The sequence below is a fragment of the Hevea brasiliensis genome, chromosome 5 (assembly GCF_030052815.1).
Source record: "Hevea brasiliensis isolate MT/VB/25A 57/8 chromosome 5, ASM3005281v1, whole genome shotgun sequence".
Taxonomy (NCBI): domain Eukaryota; kingdom Viridiplantae; phylum Streptophyta; class Magnoliopsida; order Malpighiales; family Euphorbiaceae; genus Hevea; species Hevea brasiliensis.
In genome coordinates, this window is record NC_079497.1 from 115997720 (window position 1) to 116019787 (window position 22068).

At 44.0% G+C, this 22068-nt stretch overlaps 1 protein-coding gene and 1 pseudogene across 1 annotated transcript; one reads left to right on the plus strand and one right to left on the minus strand.

Annotated features, from left to right (window-relative positions):
- LOC131180015 (NADH dehydrogenase [ubiquinone] iron-sulfur protein 2-like) overlaps positions 1-8523 on the minus strand; it is a 13191-nt pseudogene extending 4668 nt beyond the window's left edge.
- LOC110654900 (uncharacterized) lies at positions 1611-3002 on the plus strand. Its single transcript, XM_021811026.2, is given in 4 exon segments — positions 1611-1668; positions 1899-2036; positions 2234-2427; positions 2430-3002. Coding segments are annotated over 4 exon segments (744 nt in total). The 3' UTR covers positions 2784-3002.
- Positions 8524-22068: the final 13545 nt, after the last annotated feature.

Consider the following 22068-nt stretch of genomic DNA (forward strand, 5'->3'; position numbering starts at 1 on the left):
CGGGACGTTCGCGGAGTCCGTGCCTTCCGTACCACCACAAGACTGGTCGTTCTTGGTCGAATCCCGCCCATAAGGGATAGGAGGAAGGTGGCCGGGCCTATTATATCAAATATATCAAAAGGTTTGTAGAAAGAGAACCCGGCCACCTATTTCATTCGACGTTCGGAGGCAGGGGCCCGCCCGATTCGACCGACTTTTGGATAACAAGAAGGCGAGCTGATCTGCTTTGATCCAAGAAAAAGCCCAGTCAGCCACCAACTCGGTGCAGGTCACGTGACCTACAGCTCGGCCTTCGCTTTTTGAGGCTTCCTCTACCCACATCTCTATGTGCCTGCAGCACTTCCATATGGAGAAAGATAGGCTTACCATGTTCCATCAATAGCACCTAATCTATGCCGATTTTGGCGGACCGTGCTCCACCCCGGTGAACTCATGCGGTTCCGACGTGCCCAGAGGCCAGAGGCGAAATCCGTTCACGGTCCGTAGGACCAACACCATTCGAAGGTGGGTGGCCCGCCCCGCCTAGAACAGTCATGTTTGACTGGGCTTACACACATTCGCTCACTTACGCTGTCCCCCCTCAGCTCACCCTAAAACGGGCCTTTTGCTCTTCTAACGTAAGCTCCAAGGCTTCACACCAAGTCTTCACTGACATAATATGCATGCTTAAGTAGGGTCAGGCAGAACCGTTGTTACCTGATGGGAACTTCCCCCATATTGCTATCAATGTCTTCATGTCGCACGACCTCTTAACATTACACCACTGAATCCCCAATCCTTTGCTTGCTGTGCAGTGACAGTACCAATATCCACTAATCGTTGTTTCCAGATACGGTTGCCGGTTGACATCTCTTCTAATTCGTCGATACGAGAAGCAAATTGTTGTGTGAAGGAATCAATATCTCGACATAAGCCAAGAGGCAGATCTTGTGCCACTCCACCTGGTCGTATGAAACTGGCATGCATCCTGGCTCCCGAGACTCTTTCATAGAATTCCAACAATTTCTCCCGCTCCTCAAAAGCCCACAGGAACGGAGTTGATGCTCCCACATCCATAGCATGAGTAGTTAAAGCAAGTGAATGATTTGAAATTCGAGTTATTTCACGGAATAACACTCGTATATATTGAGCTCGTAATGGTACCTCGCAATTCAAAAGTCTCTCTACGGCTGAAGAATAAGCGTGTTCTTGGGCCATCGTAGAAACATAGATAGGGTCGACGACGGAACGAACAACGAAACTTTACGACAGCTTTTTCGTACACGTTCACTTGCATCACATACACAAGTGCTCTCTGAACCGTGCAATAAGGTCACCCATAACACGGCTCTCCCACTTGAGTTACCTTAGCCCCGGGCCATGCTATTCAATGATATTGGAAAAATGGCAGCGTAACGTAACAACTAGAAAGCTGGTCGCCTTTTGTTTTGAGGGAGGGAAAGCGTTTCAATAGGAGCCCTACTTCCCTCTTTGCGACCTCATCACTTCAATTCAAGCGCAAACCAATTTCTTTCTTAGTCACCGGGCGGAGCGCACCTTTGGTACTTCAGTAGGGCGAGCTGTTTGATAGTGACTTCTTTCGTTTGGTAGGGCGACGAAAGGCTACTTCAATGACGGAAAGAGCCGGAAACCCGAAAAGGTCGCCTTTGCCTTTGGAAGCGTTCGCCGGTAACCAAAGCGTCTCGTTTCCGCAACCACTTTGGTACTTTGCTTATAGCTTTTTTAGGTTATGCAATAGAACGGGCTTAGCTCTGGATCCCCCCTGCTTTCAGAAATGAATGGATCAGAAGGGGGGCTGAGTTCTATTTCCTTACCGGGCGGGAGGTGAAGGCCATAAGAGAAGATTGCCCTCCCGGTAAGGAAGAGAGGAAAAAAACATTGTCATCTATCTCGACCAGTTTCCCGAGGCGTTGGAAATCCAGACCGGCTCAGAGAATCACTGGCGCCTGCGGCGCCCTTCGTTTCGCCAACAAAGAAGTCATTCTTGACGATTTCCCATTCCTTCCCTGCCAAGCCGCCTCTTTTCGCCATTCGAAGTACTACCTCTGCCTTCCCTTTCTATAACATACCCAGGCGCCCTCCTTTCCAATCACTAAGAAAAAATCAATGCCAATCAAATCAAAGCCCTATCTAAGTAAAGCTTCGTCTGTTATTTTTCCGGCTCCAGGAGAGTTTACTCGACCCATTCCCCAGTCTCCCACACTGCTCAAGTAAGTGTGCGACTCCGTATGAGGACCTCCTTCCCTTCTGCCCACTCTCCGTTCACACGGTTCTCAAAGCAGAGGAGGAAGGGTGGCCAGAAGGTACCACGAGCCCTCTGTCCCACACATCTATCCAGAAGCAAGTGTAGTTCACCGGTTCCACCGAATGCTCCTATCTCTCGGCAAAGATCGTGTGAGTGTGCAGTTATGCTTCGGATGCTTCGCCATAGAATAGATTGACCCAGTTCCCGTTCTTTTCCGGTGCACTCGCTTTATATCTCCGACACACAAGGAAGGACGCGGTGGGAAGGAAGCAGCCCTAGCCTCTGTCCGGCCGATCATTCCGCTGGCATCTTGCATTCACGCCTCCGTTTGACTGCCGCTCGGGGATGTAGTTGTAGATACGTTAGTCTTAGTGGATCGTTGGCTCCACCTGTTATCTCCTTCTACGACATGCTGTTGTCGTCGCCATATTCCATATGTCACTTAGTCATCTCTGCCTCGCTGCGGGTCAGCACCTCCGAAAGAAACGGAGGACTTCATTCAGTGACTCCGCGATCGCCCTCTGAACGATCAGAATAAGGTAAAGCTTGAAGATAAGTTTTGTACTCTATTAATTTCTCAGTCCCTCTAGTCGGGTGGGCGTCGGCCGGTCTTTCGACCAGATCCCCCTAAAAACCGTACGTGCGGGTCTCCCCGCATGCGGCTCACGCCATTCGAGGTGGCCCAGCCCAGCATTCATTCGCAAATCCTGTAGTGAAATTGAGACTGCTCGACCTCGGAAGCTAATTCGCGTGTAGGCAGCGCTATCTGTCGTACCGTTGACTCTATCTCTATTCATTGAATTAACTTTTTTCAATTTTTTATATAGGCCGCTCCCTCTTTTTCCAAGAATTCATGCGCTTCCCTTTACTTCATAGGGCCTTCTATAATAGGGGAAAAGCCTTCCATTTCCGTCAAATGACCCGGCCTCCCCTGGCTCTTCCACCGTCCGGGCTCCCTTTCCTCCCTATGCCCCCCCAGCGCAGGCCTACCACGCTTCGCGCCTGCGGCGTTTTCGCCAGACGGTCTTTTCCAGTAGTGCCATCCTCCCCGCTGGCTGTATGGGCGGGTTGTCCCTCGCTGCTGCGTTCTGTTAGGCTATAGATTACAGGAACAAATGTAGTTGAATGAGACAGCAGGCGGGTTACACGTTCCACTGTGCCGAGATGTGAGGTGCAGGTGGTGATGATCACCCCGGGGTATGCGCTAGCGCCCTTGACAGGCACTCCAGGACCCGCCAACGCTCATGAAAACCCGGGTCGGTCGGTCCTCCATTCATCCGACCGGAGGTGTGGATAACGAGGCCACCTTCACAACCTTCTCCCTTCTGTCCCTATGTTGTAGTAAGGTAGGGCGGTTTGCTTGAGTTGCTCAACCGCCCCTTAGCCCGGTGCTCATGACGCGCTACGGAACCTCCACCGTGCCGGGGGACCAAGCAGGGCATAGCTAGCGGCATAGGAGCCGACTCGACGTCAGCGGCTTCGTGCCGCACTGGAGTAATCCAATATGTGGTTCCGCACGTTCCACCACTTCTCCGTTCATTTCCAATACTGATCGTGAAACACCATGAGCAGCAGGATGTTGAGGTCCGAAATTCGAAGTGAAATTTTTGATTTGCCCGTTCCTAGTCGTCATGGGAAAGAAAGGCAGAAATAAGAAATAGATTATTCCCTAAGAGCTTGTACAGTACTACCAGTACCAGAAATGCATCTCCTTCGCCCGCGCGCGATAGCTCTACCTGGCGTGCCGCCTTGCATGCAAGCGAAGCGCTATTGGCGGCAATAAAATAAATAGCTCACTGAGCGATGATTGATGCAGCCCCCACCTCTGAAAGCTGAAGGAAGGCAGTGCCCTCGATTGTTTTGTTCCAGAGAGAAGAATCATGGCGCCCCAGAACCGTGACATCCAGCAGCAGCATCCCCTTGCGTGCGAGAGACTTCTATGCCAGCCGTTATTCCCGGCTCTGTTATGAAAGAAAGCGGCAGACTAATCTTACAGGTGTTCCCTAATGAGGGATTTTAAGAGATTAATTAGGGTTCTCCTTTCTCTCCTCCACCCATCCGCTGAGGGTTTCAGTATTCATCTCCGCAGATATTTCCAGATCGCGAGACATAATCTTCTCTACGACACTGGAGTAGATTTCTGCCATTTCCGGAAAGTGAACGGACAGCCGCCCCTTCCCCTTCTCACAATGTTCCCGAACTTGCTCAAAAAAATGGGATCGGCGTGGGGAACTTCCGCCGGTTCTGGAGCCAGCGGGTTCTGAATGACCTCCCTCTCACGGTTAAAAAAGTAGTTAACCATCTCGAAAAAATCCATATCGTCCATCCGAAAAACGTGTCTCAACTACAGCCAACTCCCCTGTTTCCCTGTCGAAAAACCAACCCTACTCAATTTGTTCTAGAAATGCTAACCAAGTGACACACTGGGGCCATGGGTCATGAAAGAGGTTGACCCCCATCCCCCTTCACTATGTATGGCCAATGAACTCCTCGCTTTAGTCCGTTCTTTTCTTTCTTTGGGCTCGGGTCGATAGTAGCCGTGGTAGTAATGTCCCGGAGCCCGGCTACCGACCCGAGGCGCCGATCGGGAAAGCCATAAAGGGACGTTAAACGTAATTCTAGAAGAGCGTTACCACAACAAAAAAAATCCGAGTCTTGGAAGTTCAAGTGAAAGTTTATTAGACTAGTCCCACTAAGATGGTGGGGAAACTGACTTCCGAGAGAGCTGCTTTCGCCTCGGTAATTACCTAACGAGAGAGAGCCGATGCCAAAGTCGCCCTTTACGCGAGGGAACGCCAGACAGACTTACCTCTCTGCTAACTACGTTTTATATAGACTGGAAGCTAGAGAGATACTATACTAAGGTATAGTGCCGCTACCATACCAGAGAAGGCTGTTTCATGCTAGGCGTCCAGACCTACTACGCCCGAGCCGCATCCCCGGCACACTTGCTATATCCACTAATGCTTCATCCTACCAACTATACCTGATATAAAGCCGTTCTATAAAAATTCAAGACAACAAGAAAGCAAGAAAACGATAGCGATCGGTTTGGGAGCGTCACGGGGGGGGAGAAGTCTTTCAAGGACCCGGCTTCGTAGACAGGGGTTCGTGGACGAGAAAGAATAGAATCAAGGGCATGCCCGACCCGAGCTACTAGGCCAGGGCCAGAGGAGAGGAACTATTTCAAGCAAGGATGCTATGACCTCAGACTTGAGACCGATTCAAAGATATAGGAATGAATGAATCCAATGTTATCTATACCGTGTTTTTGGGCTGTCATAATGTGACAGTTTCGACTTCCATCGGTCGACTTCTGTCGTCTCTGTCTATCCGTTTAGGGAATGGGCTTATTCATTCCGATTTCTGTAAATACTTCTGTGTCAATATCTCCCCCAGCCTCGGTTTAAAAAGCTCCTGCCCTTCTTGCGGGCTCTCAGTGATCAAATCTGGTTTTGGGAGTTGCCGGTGTGAATCCCGTTCGTTCCTTTCTTTCTTTGCCGGGTCAAGGAGATTGGTTGGGTTCTTTGCTTGCTTATTCCACTTCTTTCAGTGGGAGGATTTTCATCATCAGCAGCAGGTGGGCTTGGGCTCAGTTCATCGATTGCTGTGGATTCTGTTTCAGTAGAAGATTCTATTCATGAGGAGTGAGGAGTAGCGGTTCGCGTTCTTTCAATAGTAGTTCTCTCTCCCCTTCATCTAATCCGATCTCTTGGTTGGTCTGGTCCTTCCATGAGGAAAAGGCTCGCAATGGCTTGATTCTTTTAGTGAAAACGTGAGCCGAGGCTCTGCTCTCTTCTGGGTCTAGGTATGTGATAAAGGTTCTCAAAAGGGCATTCTTTTTTAGTATAGTAACATCTGCCCCTCCTTTAATGATAGTCTTTCTTTCTTTCTTTCCTAGCCAGTCTCCTCAAGGCTTGGTCCAAGCGGAAGAAGGGCTGTGCTAGTGAATCGAGATGCGAGATGCTAGTTTATCGAAAAGTCTTTTACAGTATTATTGAAGTGAACTTTCAGCAATAGCCGAGTTCATCGAAGAAGCAGAAGAGGAGAGAGGAGGAATCTGTCGCTACTGTAGTAGCTCTTTTGTCTTTATCTGTCGGTCCAAAACGAGCGTATCGGTCCATTCCGTATTCCCGTTCTCTTATAAAGAATGGGTCTCTTCCCCTGGCCTCGTTATCTCTCACAAGTCTCTCTGGTATAGGCAAGGGCTCATCTGTGAATGAATCCATTTACTATATTCCTCTCCTCCTCCCCCAGTCTGGTCCCCTTCTTTGTATCGGTCTTTGTTGCGGAGCTGAGGTCGAAAGGAGCTTTGGGAAAGTCCCCAACTGGTCTTGACCGACCAACTGCCGAAATGCCCTTGCTTGGGTCAGCTCTTCGGGGGTCAAGTCTTTTGACAAGCTTTTCTGAGGCCACCTTTCTTAGTAAAGGCTTTTGTTTGTGGTCTGCGATGGGTCTAGCCCCGTGAGCCTCTCCAAACGTTCTCAAATCGGCCTCTTTGTTGTTGTTGTTACGGGCGTACGGTACTACGGCCTTTATTATTCCACTTTCTCAAAATGTAGAGCAGCGAATCGAGAGTCTCTCGCTATGTCCCCATTCCTTTCTTCGATTCTATGGCCGATCTTCTTTAATCCAAAGCTGGTGCAAGCAATCTCATAGGTGGATTCACGGGGACGAGATAGGAAAGCATCAAGCAAGAAAAGGCTTTTACTAAATAAGGCCGGTTCTTCTAAGCAATTAAAGGGCTACGGCTTTCGCGGGCAATCAAGGCGCGAATCCCTAGCTTGTTCGATACCGATTCCGTTAAATATTAAGATTTGAATGAAAGTATAGTGTACACCCCGGCCGCTTTCTTGGAACTAATTGATAGGCACTTAGTGTTTGTTATAACTATATAAACAAATATAACAAGCGTGCGATATGCAGCATCAACCAACGGAAAAACGTAGTCACGGCCTGTGCTATAATGCATCCCCAAAAGCCCTCCACCCCACCAAAAACTCAACAATTACATTGCCTGCTCGTGACACATAGGGCTTGCTGCGATTCTTTTCTTGCTGTTCGTGATTACTCTTAATTAAATAAATGGCGAACGGATTTCGACGAGGGAATGGGTTGATAAAGCCTTCCCCCTCGTCTTCTACCGCTTCGGTGGCGTCCCGTTGGCAGCTCCTACGGAGATCGCTCCGAAGAACTACGCGGCGGTTGTGGCTGGTCGTCCTAAACCGACCGACGAGTCTGCAATATATTTGATTTTGAGGCAATTTTTTATTGCGGAAAAATCTCGATATTGCTTGGTAGGACGTTTCCTCCGAGGCCGCCCTCTTCTACTTGTCGTTCGAGAGTTCGCTCGTAAGAACTGGCGTACCAAGGGAGATCTTTCGATCACTCTGTTAGATCCAAGGCACGTCTTCATCAAGCTCTCGAACAAAGAAAATATGCACTAAAAAACAAAGAGAAGTTGTTGATTGAAGGATTGATGTTTAGGGCCGGAGCCATGATTTCCGTCTCCGCAATGGCAATCCAATGCATGCCCCTATTTGGTTGGGTATCGCGACCCCATCTGCCTATTGTCTTCTTCTTTGAGTTTCGCCTGTTTTCTATCGTCTCTACTTTCGGAATTGGCCTGACCCTTGATGGTCCTACGAAGCTTGTCTCACGCCCCAACGTAGCTAGGGTTTGTGTAGAAGTTGGTCTTCTCAAGGAAAACCTCCCAAATCGTGTTTGGATTGGATCTACTTTATATGGATCACTAGCAATAAATTGTTTCTTTTTGAATACCTAAGTTCTGCACGCATTGCAGACGACAAGGTCATGCCCGTCACGAATGCAAAGTGGCGAATCGAGTAAAAAAACCTAGTGTCAACCCGTCACCGAGAATGGCCTATGTTCCAAGAACCAATGCTACCAATACGGTCAGCACCTACCACTGAAACGATGCCTGCTGCTGATAATGCGGCTATTGTTCAAAATGCACCTACTGAGGTGAATGCTGGTGTGGCTGAAGCTGCAAATAATGCTCCGGTTTTTTTTTCATGCTAATGACCCAACCAATCCAGAAGCTTTAAAGTAAGTCAGGGCTGCTACCATTGAAGTTAGCCTTCGTGATTCAGATGTTGCTGCTGCTGACATGCAAACCATTGAAGATGGTCCTCGGGGCGAAGAGCTTGAACCATATAATAATCCCCAAGCTCCTGTTCTTCAAAAATCGGAGTATTTAGCTATTGGAAAATCGCCTTCGGTTAACGCAGCCTATAATACCGGCGGTAGCTCTCCCTCACGGGGACAGCAGGAAGAGGTAGGTTATCCTACAGAAATTTTGTTGATAATCAAGACCCTCTACGGATCATGCACTGGATCCATCCGGCCCGGAATCCAATGAACCAATGGTTAACCCTCTTTTTTAGTGGTTGCCATACAGAGACAAGTTCGCGCTTTCTCCTTAGAAGGAAGGTCCTCAAAGCCTCTTCATTCCAATAATCATGATGAAGAATCCAATAGCTCCTCTCAGGACCCACAATCATCTATCTTTGAGAAAGATTTGAAACCGGAGCCTCCGAACAAGGCAAACGCAGCACCTGGGTAAGATAAGAGCGCGACTACTAGGGCACAATCCAAACTTGGGGCTAAGCCCCACCCCACTCTATTTCCAAAATTTCCACAATTGCAATTGTTTGGAATGCAAGGGGCGTCAGCAATGGCCCCACGCGTAGACATCTCGACGATCTTGCTCGGACCGGGCTTTAGTCTTTGGTTGTCATCCTGAAACCAATGGTTAGAAGGTCCAACTATGTATCAAAATTGAAGCGGAGATTGCGTATGGATGGATGAATGTCGAGCATCTCGGATGAATCCCCTGCCAATATCTTGGTCTTTTGGAGAGAAGATATCCTTGACCTGTCTATGATTGAAGCCAATGCCCAATTCAATTCATTTCTACCAATGCTAAGATCAAATCTTAAAATACTCAGGTACGCCCCCTTTTTGTTCACGCAAGCTGTTAAACTATTGATAGGCGAGACCCGTGGGATGAATTTAGAAAAATGACTCTAATTGCTCTTCCCCAAAAAAACCTCTTAAAAGATATTTTAATGCTGTTTTGTCACCGGAAGATAAACTAGGAGGGCTACTCTTGCATAGCATAGCGAAGAGGGTATTTAATGAAGCTAAGCTGTGAACGATTGTGGCTTAATGGATGTGGGATTTGTTAAAAGTGGGTTCCCGTGGTGTAATAATACTCTTTCTATCTGGTCAAGACTAGATAGAGTTTTCGCAAACAGCAAATGGTTGTCCATCTTTCCTAATATACGAGTGGAGCACTTCCCCTGACTCAAATCAGATCATTGCCCACTCTTGATCAAAATTGGCCTTAAAAGCGCCGCCTTCCGGCCGTTTAAAAAAGAGAGATTTTGGCTTGAATACGACTCTTTTTTGGAGGTGGTGTCTACCTCTTGGAAACAACCGGCCTGGGGATCCCCGTTATACCGTTTCTTTTCTAAATTGAAACGACTTAAGGGGGACCTCAAACTTTGGATAAATATGTTGTGGGATCGATTTTTTCAAAGATCAAAGAAGCGGAATTTCATTTCAGGTCTGCGACATTCAGAAATTATCTGGAAACAGAAATCCCGTATCAAATGGCTAAAGGAGGGCGATAGAAAGAGACCAGATTTTTTCATCTCTCTACTTTAGCTAGAAGATCCAGAAAGAACTCAAAAGAAGTTGTTAAAGATGATGGCTCTACCCTTAGTGATGTGTTTCAGGTGGGGGCCAAAGCTGCTGAGCACTTTCAAGGGCTCTGCTTTTCATGGTTTCCGAGCGGGGGGTGGTGCCTGAAGCCTAATCTATTTAGATTTATTCCCACGATGATCACTGATGCTGAAAATCTCTCCCAGGTTTCCACGCCATAACGAAAAGAAATCCATGATGCGGTGAAAATAAAGCCTGGTTAGAGTGCCCTCCTCTATCCTTTAAATTGATGGATTCCCAGGTCTGTTGGAAGATTATTGAAGACGACCCGGTCAGGGCGGTTCACAATTTCTTTGCTGAAGGCGCTGTTAAGTGAAGTTTGAATTCAAATTTCATTGCCCTTATTCCGAAAGTGGAAAGTCCTTCACATTTTCACCAATTTCGACCTACCTTTATTTATGGGATATTTGAAGGAGAGCTTTGTCACTTTTTCTTAAAAATTATATCTAGCTCGAAGAATGAGTTGGATTCTCCCTAGAATCATTTTTAAGGAACAAGGGGCTTTTTTTTGTTAAAGGACTAACTATTGTAGAGAAGATCTCCTTGGCTCACGAGGTGGCTTTAAGTGATAGGGTATTTAAACCGAAAGACTTAAAAATAAAATAGGAGGGAGGGGGTCAAAAGAAACTCAGGATATGGCAAAAGCATCTTTTTGGATCGAATGGGCTTCTTTGTTGGGGGTAATGAAAATTTTGTGATAAATGGCGGAATTTTATACATGGATGTTTATGTAATGAACACTTTTGAGTGCTTGTGGATGGTGTGCCACATGGGTACTTTCCAGCTTCTCGAGGGCTGCGACAAGGGTTCCAAACCTAGCCTGTTGATTTTAGCTGAAGAAGTACTAAGCCGGGGCCTACAGGAGTTGGTATCATTCAAAATGATACCAACTTACCATGCTTTGAGATCGTGCCCAACACTCTCCCACCTTCTCTTTGCGAACGATGTTCTAGTATTTTATAATGGCCATAAACGGAATCTTAAGAAGCTTAAAATCTTTCTGGAAACAAGTAAGAAGCTGATTGTAATGGCCAAAAGGTCAATTTCGATAAGAGCCAGTGCTTCCTCTCGAACAGGGCTCCTCGCAGAAATTCCAGATCATTGAAGAGGAATAAAAAATGGTAGTTTTCCTATAAAGTACCTGGATGTTCCCTTGTCCCCCAAGAGAATAAAGAGAGAGCATTGCCTTCCTCTACTGGAGAAAATGAAAAAGAGAATCTCAGGTTGGAAAAACAAATTGTTGTCCTCCGGAGGTCGACTAAGGCTTATAAAACATGTTAAAGTCTTCCGATGCACATATTAACAGTTTTATCCTTAATTACCCGGCCTACACTTCGGCTACTAATAAGGGGGCAAAACCTTACAACTAGATTGGAGATGATCCCTTCTCTCCAGTGAGTGCAGTGAAGGACTCTCGCCTCACTCGCCCGTTTGACTTATGGCATCATCGACTTGCTTTTCAACCTAAGTGATTTCATAACCAGAAAGAAAGACCTCTCTTTCGGGATCAGTCCCGTCCCTAGATGTAGTAGTCAATCAGCGGGACATTCAAAGAAGCTATGCACCTTCACTGAATGTTAATGAAAGCAAGCCCTTTCATCCTAATCTCATCTACTGAAAAGGGGGCCGGGCGTAGCGCGTTCTTTTTTGGGACACATAGGTTATTACAGACGCATCATTAAACACTTTGCGAAGCGCGGAACCCCGGAATGGAATCATTGCAGAAGAAAGGTATAACGGTTGGGGACCGGAACAGGATTCAGCCTTTAAGCATGCAGATGAGTGTTTGCTGTCAGCCCCAATCCTTCGGTTTTCAGATTGGAATAAGGAGTTCATGTTCATACTGACGCATCCACTCTATGCCATTGGATGTATGTTGACGCAAGAAGGGCCGCTTGATCACCCCATCTACTTTGCAAGTAGACGACTTTCCGCTTGGGAATTAGACAAGCACCGAACCTTCTTTATCATGATCCGACCCACACCTAAGACCCGAGATTGAGCACCAGAGCTGCTCATAACAAGGTACCAAAAAGAAGAATGTGATGAGTTCATATTCTCCAGATTCGACTATAAACCAAATAGTGAGGATGAAAAAAAGCATAAGCTACCTCGTTTGTGCTCCCGTCTTTCCCGCTTCCATCTTCGGTGGATGGCCCCCTATCTCTTAAAGCTTCTATGCGATCCATGTAGCTATTTATTGGTGCCTTTGCTTCCCGCGGCTTCTTTTACTATAGCTCTGCCGCCATCCCTGCTATTGGTCTCAATGAATCTGGTATGCTTCCTTTCTCTGCCTTAGATTTGATCAAAAGACCAGTGTGCCTTTTTTTCTCAATGGTTGCTAGACTGGTTGTCTTGTTTCAAGTCTCATAAGGTCTCTACTAATAACTCTTTTTTTGAGTTAATTACAATTCTCTGGGTTATATGGTCAACTAGAAAGAAAATTGTCTTTCAGAATGAATCATTTTCACCTCACTCCATCATCAGAATAGCTTGGGATACAGCCATTTGGTTTCATAAAGCTTCAATCCACTCTGAATCTGAATTTTATTCTACACATTCATTTGAATCAACCTCCAATTCACTCATGCACCTCACAACAACCGATCTGACTCACTCATCTGATCCCACAATCTCATGTCAGACCCTAGTCATTCTTATTGTGGATGGGTCATGGAAAGAATCTGCGTTATGGAGTGGTATTGGCTTAGTAGCTCTTGACAGCAACCATTGCAGATTTCAGGCGAGAAAATCCCTCCGTATGATCTACAGCCGCTGGTTCACGAGATCCAATCACTTGCTACTTATTTATCTTTCTGTGAACTCAAGAAGGTTCCGAGACAAGCTGTCAATGATGCCCACCGTCTAGCACAACAAGCTCTTACCAATTATCTTTCTTTCCATTGGGACACTGGCTGATGTAGTAGAACTACAGATTCCATTATCTCACTTTTTTAGTTACTTTGTGCTTGTATTGCAATTCCGCTTTTGTATCGCTAGTTAGGTAGCTTTGTGTTCTAGTTTTAGGTGGTTTTGTTGTAAATTTACAATGTACTGTGTACTTTCCTTATGTTTAATCTAATGAAGTTCTAGCCTGTTGATCAAAAAATATCTGAGAAAATTCATGGAGGATATGCAAATGGTAGACCTAAAAGCAGGCGGTTGTCATTATACTTTTACAAACAATAGAAGGGGAGCCAAACGCACTTACGAAAAATTGGACAGAGTGGTGGCTAATATGCAATGGATGCAACTAAAAGTGCAAAGGTCACTCATTTTCCCATTCATGGTTCTGACCATAGTCCAATACTAATTGAATCTAATCCGCAAGAAGGCCTTTCGATCAGGATAGCAATAATTTCGTTGCTTGGGCGACTCACAATCAGGTTGGTTTTACCTCTATCGATTGATAGAAATTCGGGAGCTGGCTTTGACCTTTTTGGCGTGGATAGAGGGCGTAGTCAAACTAATGGCCTGGTAAGTCCATCTTTCTAGGTTCGATAGGACCTGGGCACCACCACTTTGATTCTCTCATCAGAAGAGATAAACACATTGGAATCCCCAGTAATGAGCCAGGGTTCTGATATGGTATCAACCATTGCCATCAACTCAGACATCTTATCCTCCTCGCTTACTGGTCACAGCTAAGAGTTCTTTACTTTAGTTTAGTTACAGGGACAGTTTCACCGACCTAACAGCCAATAAACTACGGCTGGAATCAGGTTACCCTATTTATTTCCACTTCCTTATAGGCACCTCTAGAAAGCTTTGAAACGGCCGAATAAAGGCTAAAGGTTTCAATCTTACCTCTCAATGCTTTTTTCTGGATGCTTTGCTTTTGAGAGGTAATCTTTCATTCTTCTTGCCTCGGCTTCAGCTAAGTACCCTAGAAAGGGGTTTAAACAAAAGAAGGCATGGGCTAGACTTAGATCTCTGCTAATAGAATCGTGAGATCAGAACCAAACTAGGGAATCACCTTATTAGGATCCTAAACGCGGTTTAGAAGCTGAAAGATCGACCTCTGAAAGAAGATTTGAAAAAATAGGATATAGCTTTGTCTCCGCGAAGCCAGAATCTCTTCATGCCAAGGGCTTTACCAGGCCTCAGGCCAAGCATTAAGAAAGAGGTAATCTTTCATTCCCGATCTCAGCTATAACGATTAGAATGAGTTCTTGCTTCTTACCTTATTCTATTATATAGGTACCCTATTAGTGTAGTGGGTTTGATAGCTTAATGATCGACCACTTTTTGCAAGTGGTTGATGGTCGACAGAATGCCTTTTCCACTTTATCTTGACTTGATTGATTTGAATAAGTCATAGGTCTCGTTATTCCAAAGAGGGTCTTCTATTCCTAATTCTCTGCATCAAGACCGACCCTTGAAAAGGTTAGCATCCACCGTACTAACAGGACATTCAAAGAGCCATGCAGGGGATTCTGTTGATTAATTCTCTTCTTAGACCATGTATTTTTCCTATTTTGTTTCACCTCTTCGAGGAAGATAGAACATATCTGATTCAATTAGCAGATTTGGTATTAGTTCGAAAACCCCCAAGAATGCTTCGATGCATGAATCCCATTCCGCTTCCCTTTCTGTGGAAAGTAGCCCCAGCCTATTACTATTATAGGATAGGGATTCCGGTAAAAAAGAGTTAGTTCTGATTCACCTTCCTTATCCTCTTCTTCCTCCCCCGAAGGGAAAAGTCTTCTGTGCGAAGATCTTGAAAAAGCTGTTATTCGGGTCATTTCGGGAGAAAACCTTGGGCAAAGCCCTATCTCCGCATAACCCCTGCGGATTCTTACTCGATCTTCCTAGAATCGCTTTTGCACCTATGCCTGCCCGATCAGTCTTCCTTGCCGGCGAAAATGATTAGTTGAAATTAGATCGACCCCGTGTCAGCCTTCAGCTCCTATCCCGTTGGGCGCTTCCCCGATTCTGAAATAATATTTTTTATTAAGATCAACTCGCTACGTCCCTACAGAACCTCGTCTCTGGGCCGCTGCCTTCTCCTTTCATCCGACGTCTTCTCACTTCGTCGAGCCTTTCTTATCGATGGATACCACCACCCCAATGATAGAAGGAGCAGATACGAGAAAGTAATAGCCCCTTCTTCTTCAATTGAAAACAAAAGAGCGTATTCTCAAACCTGACACCACAAAGGAAAGATAGTTGGCTAGGGCTTTACCCTTCTCTCTTATACGCTATTTGCAGTTATGATTTTCCTTGGGTCAATCGGAGTGAAGTGAGTCGACTTCTCCCCTTCTAGTATACTTTTTAGCGGTTGAAAAGAGAACTTTCCTGTCCTACTGAAGGTAAGTAGAGTGATTTCTTTCTTCTCACTCTCCGTTCTTTCTTTCTGAAAGTCGGAATCATTGCCCGAAAGCAAGGGTCTCTTTCTTAGCCCGCTTTCTTCTTTTTCTTTCCCTTTCTGCTCCTCATCTATTGGCCCACTCGCTTTCCTATATAGTAGTCCGTCTTCTCCCGGCTTTCCTAGCCAAAGAAAAGAGCTTCGGTTTGTAACTTGATTGCTTGGGCAGACTGGCTTGTCCCCCATCCCCTGATAGTTAGCGCCCCGTAAGGGAAGAAGAAGGGTGATTTTACATGAAATTGATGCCCTAATGAGAAGACCTCCAGCTTTAGAAGACTTGGTTACCAATTTCTTTATAGGCTTCGGCTGATGATTCCACTGCCCCTTTCGTCTCGAGCAATCTCGCCTTACCGGCTCACTTATGATAACCTTTTTTACTCTTTTTTCTCATTGGAAAAGAATTTCTTTATCTTCCTTACCGGTCTCACGCTTAGGTTAGGCCCTGTCCGGATGAAGATGAGGTTTTTCCTAAAGGAATAGAACTGGTCGACGGGAGACTTTCTCCATAGCTAGCAGATCTTTTTACGACTAGCTTACTAGAAAACCGGGCATTTCGCGCATCGATCAGCACGATGCTCTATATCAATCCCTTTTCTTGCTCAAAGCCTTTAGAGGCTGGAAATTTCTTATTATATAAGTAGTGGGCATCTTCCTTTCCTTGGCTTACTTCTCCGATCCTAATCTAATTGTTAAAGGAAGCTTTTTAACAATTGAAAACGGTATTTACTTGTTCCAGGATCCTTTATGTTTGCCTTGAATCGTTGGGTTTAGACATTACTTCGGTGATCTTTAATCGTTTCAAAATGGCAGCAACATACCACTTTTTGTGATTTTTTTTTCTATCAAAGAATCGGACTAACGATTGATTCCTGCGTGATACACTTTATTTTTTAATCTTAAGAATTTTGGTAATTCCAACAAACTTTTTCTTGGATTTTAAACTTGCTCGAATTGGATTCTTTCTATTTCGATATCGAAAATATACTTACGAAGTTGTTCCAACTTATTGATTAGTACTAACCCTAGATTCTTGCCCCTAAGAAAGAAATCAATCCTTTCTACTCGAGCTCCACCATGTACTATTTACATTACAACCCAACAAAAAATGAAGGCTCTAGTGTATAACAGAACAAACGATGTCGAGCTAAGAGCACCCTAATTCCTATATACTATTGCTATATGCTATATAATATTAATTAATAGGGTGGATGTAAGAATCCACAGCCGATCGTGTCCTTCAAGTCGCACGTTGCTTTCTACCACATCGTTTCAAACGCCATAACATTCCTTAGTTTTGAACTAGTATGTAATTGATTCAATTATGGAATCGTGAATAGTCATTGATTCAACCGGTACATAGTAATCTAAAAATTTCACTTCTATTGGTTAATTTCTGAAGAAGTGTCAGAAAGAATTCAATTTAACTTAACCCCATATTTTATTGTATGAATATTTTTTTATTTACAATTCTAATATTAGAAATAAGACAAAGAAATAAGATCTTTTTGAATCTTCAAGTGACTCCATAGAACAGATTCGTCTATCTCACATTTCTTCGAGTCCCAAGAACTCATAAAAAATCCTTAAAAAGATTGAATTTTCAAATTAAATAAACTTATTCCACCCCTGGAAAAAGAGTTGAAAGTCCATCTGCACTAGGGTCTGAGGGTACCTCTGCTTACACATCTTCGTCTCCTCCCTCCGCTGGGCTTCAGCTTTACCCAGAATGTTCTAACAAACAAATCCCGTCTTAGGGGACTTGAGTTTGTTTAACACATCACTTTCACACATCAAGCCCACTAAATCTTGCTTTTTAGGGCATTTATTCTCTGAAAGAAAGACAATGAAAGGAAATGATTTGATTTTCTTATGTAATTTCTCTTTTACAGAGAGAAACCAAGATCTGATGGCTTGCACGCCTGCGCTTTTGAACTTTTTAACTTCGGCAAAAAGGTAAAATCTCTCATTCCCCTTATTAACTAACCTTTCCTAAATCTTATTATTATTTCGTACAACTCAGTGTTATGAGCTGTAAAAGCGAACCTTTTTGAATTTGAAATAGGGATTTTCTTACCAGTAATACGAATATGATATGAGTTTAATATTGTAAACTTTCCCTTTTTTAATTTTAAATAGGCATATGCTTTTCTTACAGGAAGAGTCTTTTTTTTCTTTTTTGTATATCGAATTTATGCATATTTTATATATTATTCGTCATTTTTTTTATATCTAAAGAGTCGCTGAAATGTAAATGTAATTTGACCTCGGTCATCTCGTCATTGGTAGATAGTTGTTTCCACCATCTAACGCTCTCCGGTGTCCACGTTCACTGACAATCACGAGAGACAGAGGGCGAATAAGCAGGCGCATCACTTATGAGAATACTAAGGGGCACACCAACCGAATCTCGACATAAGAAGGAACTAGATCACATGAAAGAAGATTGCTTCCTTCGTATAACTTATCTACTGGCATACCAAACATCTAATCGAGCCTAGAATCCAATCTCACTCACTTATTCACTTATTCTATTTCGAGTTAGCCCTCTCCACTTGCTTTCAACTCTCGTGCGTGATAGGGTCGCGATTACCTTATAGCTAGTTATAGATCGTTGCCCATCATTCAGCGGTTTAGGAATCGTCTTTCGCTACCATGAGATGTAAGCGCAACAACGAAAGTGGTTCACATCACATACGTAATTTCTACAGTTGCTTTTGACTAGTTAAGTTAAGGCTGCTTTACCTACCTCTCCTTAACAGTCGAGCATCGCTAAAGCCCTAATGGAGAACAAGTTCTATTGTCTAGTGATCAGAATGGCTTACCTCCTGCTGGTAATTTGTCTATAATCTTACTCGATATATATTTCAGTATTCTAGACCAGGAGTTTACGCGTGCATACCCAGATTTACCATATTATCGTTTTTTTAACGAAATCTTTATCATTTTTCCGTGTAATCATCTTGAGGAAAATAATATAGAAAAGGATCTATTGGATGCTTTCTTGATGGAAGTCTCTCTGGAAGGAGATGTAAGCATTCTCACTCCTGGGAGTGGATCTACTCAATGTAGAGATGGTAAAAAGATTTGGATAAAAGAGATAGGGTTAATTAAGATTAGGAATACGGAATCATGAATCAATGACTATCTACGACTTCTTTGCTAAACCGGTAGAAGGATGGTAGCGGGCGGGGAACTTTACCAGAAGTCCTATCTATAAAGATAGATTTACTAATCTTACATCTTACTAATGCTAGATTTAAAACTATTCCATTTGACTTTTTCAAGTTCTGTTATTCCTCCTTGCCCGCAGTAGGAAAGAGTGTTCTAGTACGGATACGGACTAGAAGTACTATACTTTGAGATCCTTCCGGCTCTCGCATGTAATAGTCATAGTCCGCAGTGGTATATCCCTTTGAAACCGTAGCAAGCCCAATCTCGTATCAAGCTTTATGTGGTATAATCCCTGTCTTTCTCCAACTAGTCCATTAGTTGGTCTATAATCTCCTTCGTGCCGTCAGTAAGATTGAAATCCCTCACTCCGTTCAGAATAAAGCAATGTAATTCAGGACCTTTCCAGTCAGATAGTTCGTTTAAGCAATAGTACTTCTAAGTAGTAGCTCGCCGTCTCTATGCAGCGAGTGGAGTGCAAGGGCATAAGTAAAGCACGGACTCGGAACGAGACATGCTGCTCAAGTCAGTCCTCCTTTCCTAATCATTAAGTAAAGGATACTCTCTGACAGACACTGTTGCTCCCTGCTATCCTCTAAACAGGTCAGTCAGTAGTAGAATAGTACGATTGCCTGGCGGAGCTTCCTTTTCTTTTCTGTCAAACGCCATTCTAACAGCTTGAAAACAAGCCCTTCTTGCGAATCTGCCTCCGGAAAATCTTTCTTTTATTAGTTGCATCCTCCTGTGACTCAAAGACTAAAAGCATTTCCCTTGGTATAGATTTTGACTGATGATAGGGTTAACGAGATAATTCCTATTTATTACCGCGGAGTGGGTACTCTAATCATTCAATTCTAAACCTTGAAAATATATATTTGAGAAGGAAAAGAATAATCCCAAGAAAAAAGAAATAATAAGATAGAAATAATATAACACCAGAAAGCCACTCTTCTGACGTGTGAACAATTCGGTAAAAAACCCTAGTGAAAAACTATGTATGTATGTATTTATAGTATAGCTCATAGAGCCGGTCACCGCATTTGCTTCTTTCGTGATTAACATAGATCGGAATTCACTTTCTTAGGAAAAGGGCTTGGCATTCAAACTTCGGTAATCTTGTTTTACGTGTTCGCTAGTGATTAGCTTATATTAGACAATGCTCTTCGCTTAAGCTTGCTTTTTTCCTGAAGCGTTGAGCTGCTGCTAGAGCAGATGAGATCCTTGTATGTAACTGAACTAGGCATAGATAGAGTAGCGTTCAAGCCAACCAAATCAATCACGATGAAATTCCAATTGTTGGAACTAAAGTCAGTCACTCCCTTTTAAATTTGTGGAGTTCCACCCGTATCCCAACCTCCGATGACCAAAAAAAAAAGGTGTGTCGGCTACTCCCTCTCCCCTATTTCGAAAAGGGAGTTTGTGACTGGATCGCCTACGGACATTTGTTCTCTTATGTCATTTCATTCATAAGCACATTCGTCTTTTTTTCCCCTTTCTATAATAAGAAAGAAGGCAAGCTTCCTCCCCGGCACACTTGCTAGATCTTTGAATGAATCATCGACTTGGGACCTATTCTTTCATTTTTCTGGTGAGGGGATCTCGGTCTCACTAACAAAACTTTACGATGATACTTTCCAAGATGGGCCCTCTTTTTCTAATAGATCCACGTAGGGAATATGTCCTCCAAACGGCATGTCATTTGTTTGCTTCTACTTTTCTGGCTGACATGGTAGCCGATGATTAGCCTTTTATTTTATTTTATTTTATTTTAAGGCGGGGCATATTTGACTTTACGACTAGTATCAGTGTACGGATACCAATCTCGATGTCTTCCCCTCCCTTTGTGAGATTTTTTGAGTCTTTCAATTGACTTACGGTTTCCCTCCTGCCCCCTCTGTGCCAAGGAATAGAACATTTCTTTGATTGATAGGTCAGATAGGAAGCAGACACGCAAACCAAGTCTTTCCAGTCGGTGCGCTCATTCCGAATTTATTTGTACCGCGCAGAACTTTCACTTATATATGCTATTTTTTGCATAAGGGCCCAAGCGGAATCCTTACGACAAGTTCGCTTAGGGTGTTGCTAGCGTAGGAGGACTGCGATCGGCCTATATACTACCTTACCTGTTTTCGAGTGTGGAAGCAAGCGGTCCTTTGTTTTGTTTTGTTAAGGCTGTTCGAGTTCTATTATTGACAAGGTTCAAAGCCATAAAGAATCGATTTCAAAATAAAATGCTAGCAGATGGCGGGCCCCTTTCACTTGGGCTAATTCCCGCTTTCAAGCGTAGGCTGCGATGTGGCATAAAGATGAAGATACTAAGGTGGATTGGAACTCATGGTCAGCTTTCTTTCGTCGAGGTTACTTCTGCATTAAATCCTGGCACAGGGTTTTCGAACATCACTATATGCTAATTCTCGGAATTTAATATATTAAATAGAAGAGGGCCCATCTTATTGCTCTTGTTGGCAGTTAGTTCGATTCAGCAGTGACGAAAGGTTATCCTATTCTAATGATCCTCAATTCAAAGTCCTCAAGGGCTTGTTGGTCTTGGTTTCGATTCCAGACATGAAATTCGAGAGAAAGAGCACAGTTAAGCTTATCCATCAAGAGGTTCCGGCTAGAGCATAGACCACTGCCGTTCTACAAGGTGCATACACCAAGAAAGAAGGAGGTCGATTATCATACCCCCTTTACTTGAATTTAAAGGTGAAGAACTCCTCATTGTGATCAATTCTACTTCAGCCTCCAAAGAAGGGATCGTCCGAGTCCAAGACTACCTTATACTTTCCTGGCTTCAGGCAGCCAACCCGTTAGTCTGAATATTAGTCGAATTCAAATTCAAGACAAAAACTAGGTTCCACGTCAAAGTTTACCTGGAAGACTCTATTAGGGAATAGGTCTATTTCCCTCATCATGCCATTTCCTGTCCTGGATGAGACTCTATCTATATCTTTCACCCCCTTTTGTTTTGTTTTGTTTTGGAGACTTAAATAGTTTCTGTCTAGCTTCCCTTCTTATTTTCCTCTGTATGTAAGCGATTACTCCATAGAAGCTTGGCGTTCCAATGATATACTTCACGATTTTGATTGGCTTAATCCCAAAGCCCCGCCCGAACGGATTCTACATTTAGCATTTCATTCAATCTTTGTTTATTGGCAGTACTCAGTCTTGTAGGAGTGGAATGATTAGGCGTATTTCCTATAGGAAATACATATTTATTACTAAGACTACAATCTTTTCGACGTGAACTAGAGCATTCATCTTTGGCGGCAATAGAATTAGCAATAACAGTTAAATATACCTATCCTTGGTTGGATTATTTCTTATTTCCTATTTTCATAGGAAACTCTTATACGCAAACTCTCAGGCTTCTTTCAAGCCTTTGCTTCACTCACCGTACGAAGAGGGAAATGAAAGAAAGACCTTAGAAGAAGGGGAAAGCTGAGAATAAGGTCTCTCACTCTCTGGTTTGGCATTCAGCTTGTGTATCGAACTCAAAGGAAATAGCCAATTACCTAACCAAAGAAAGGGGAGTTGA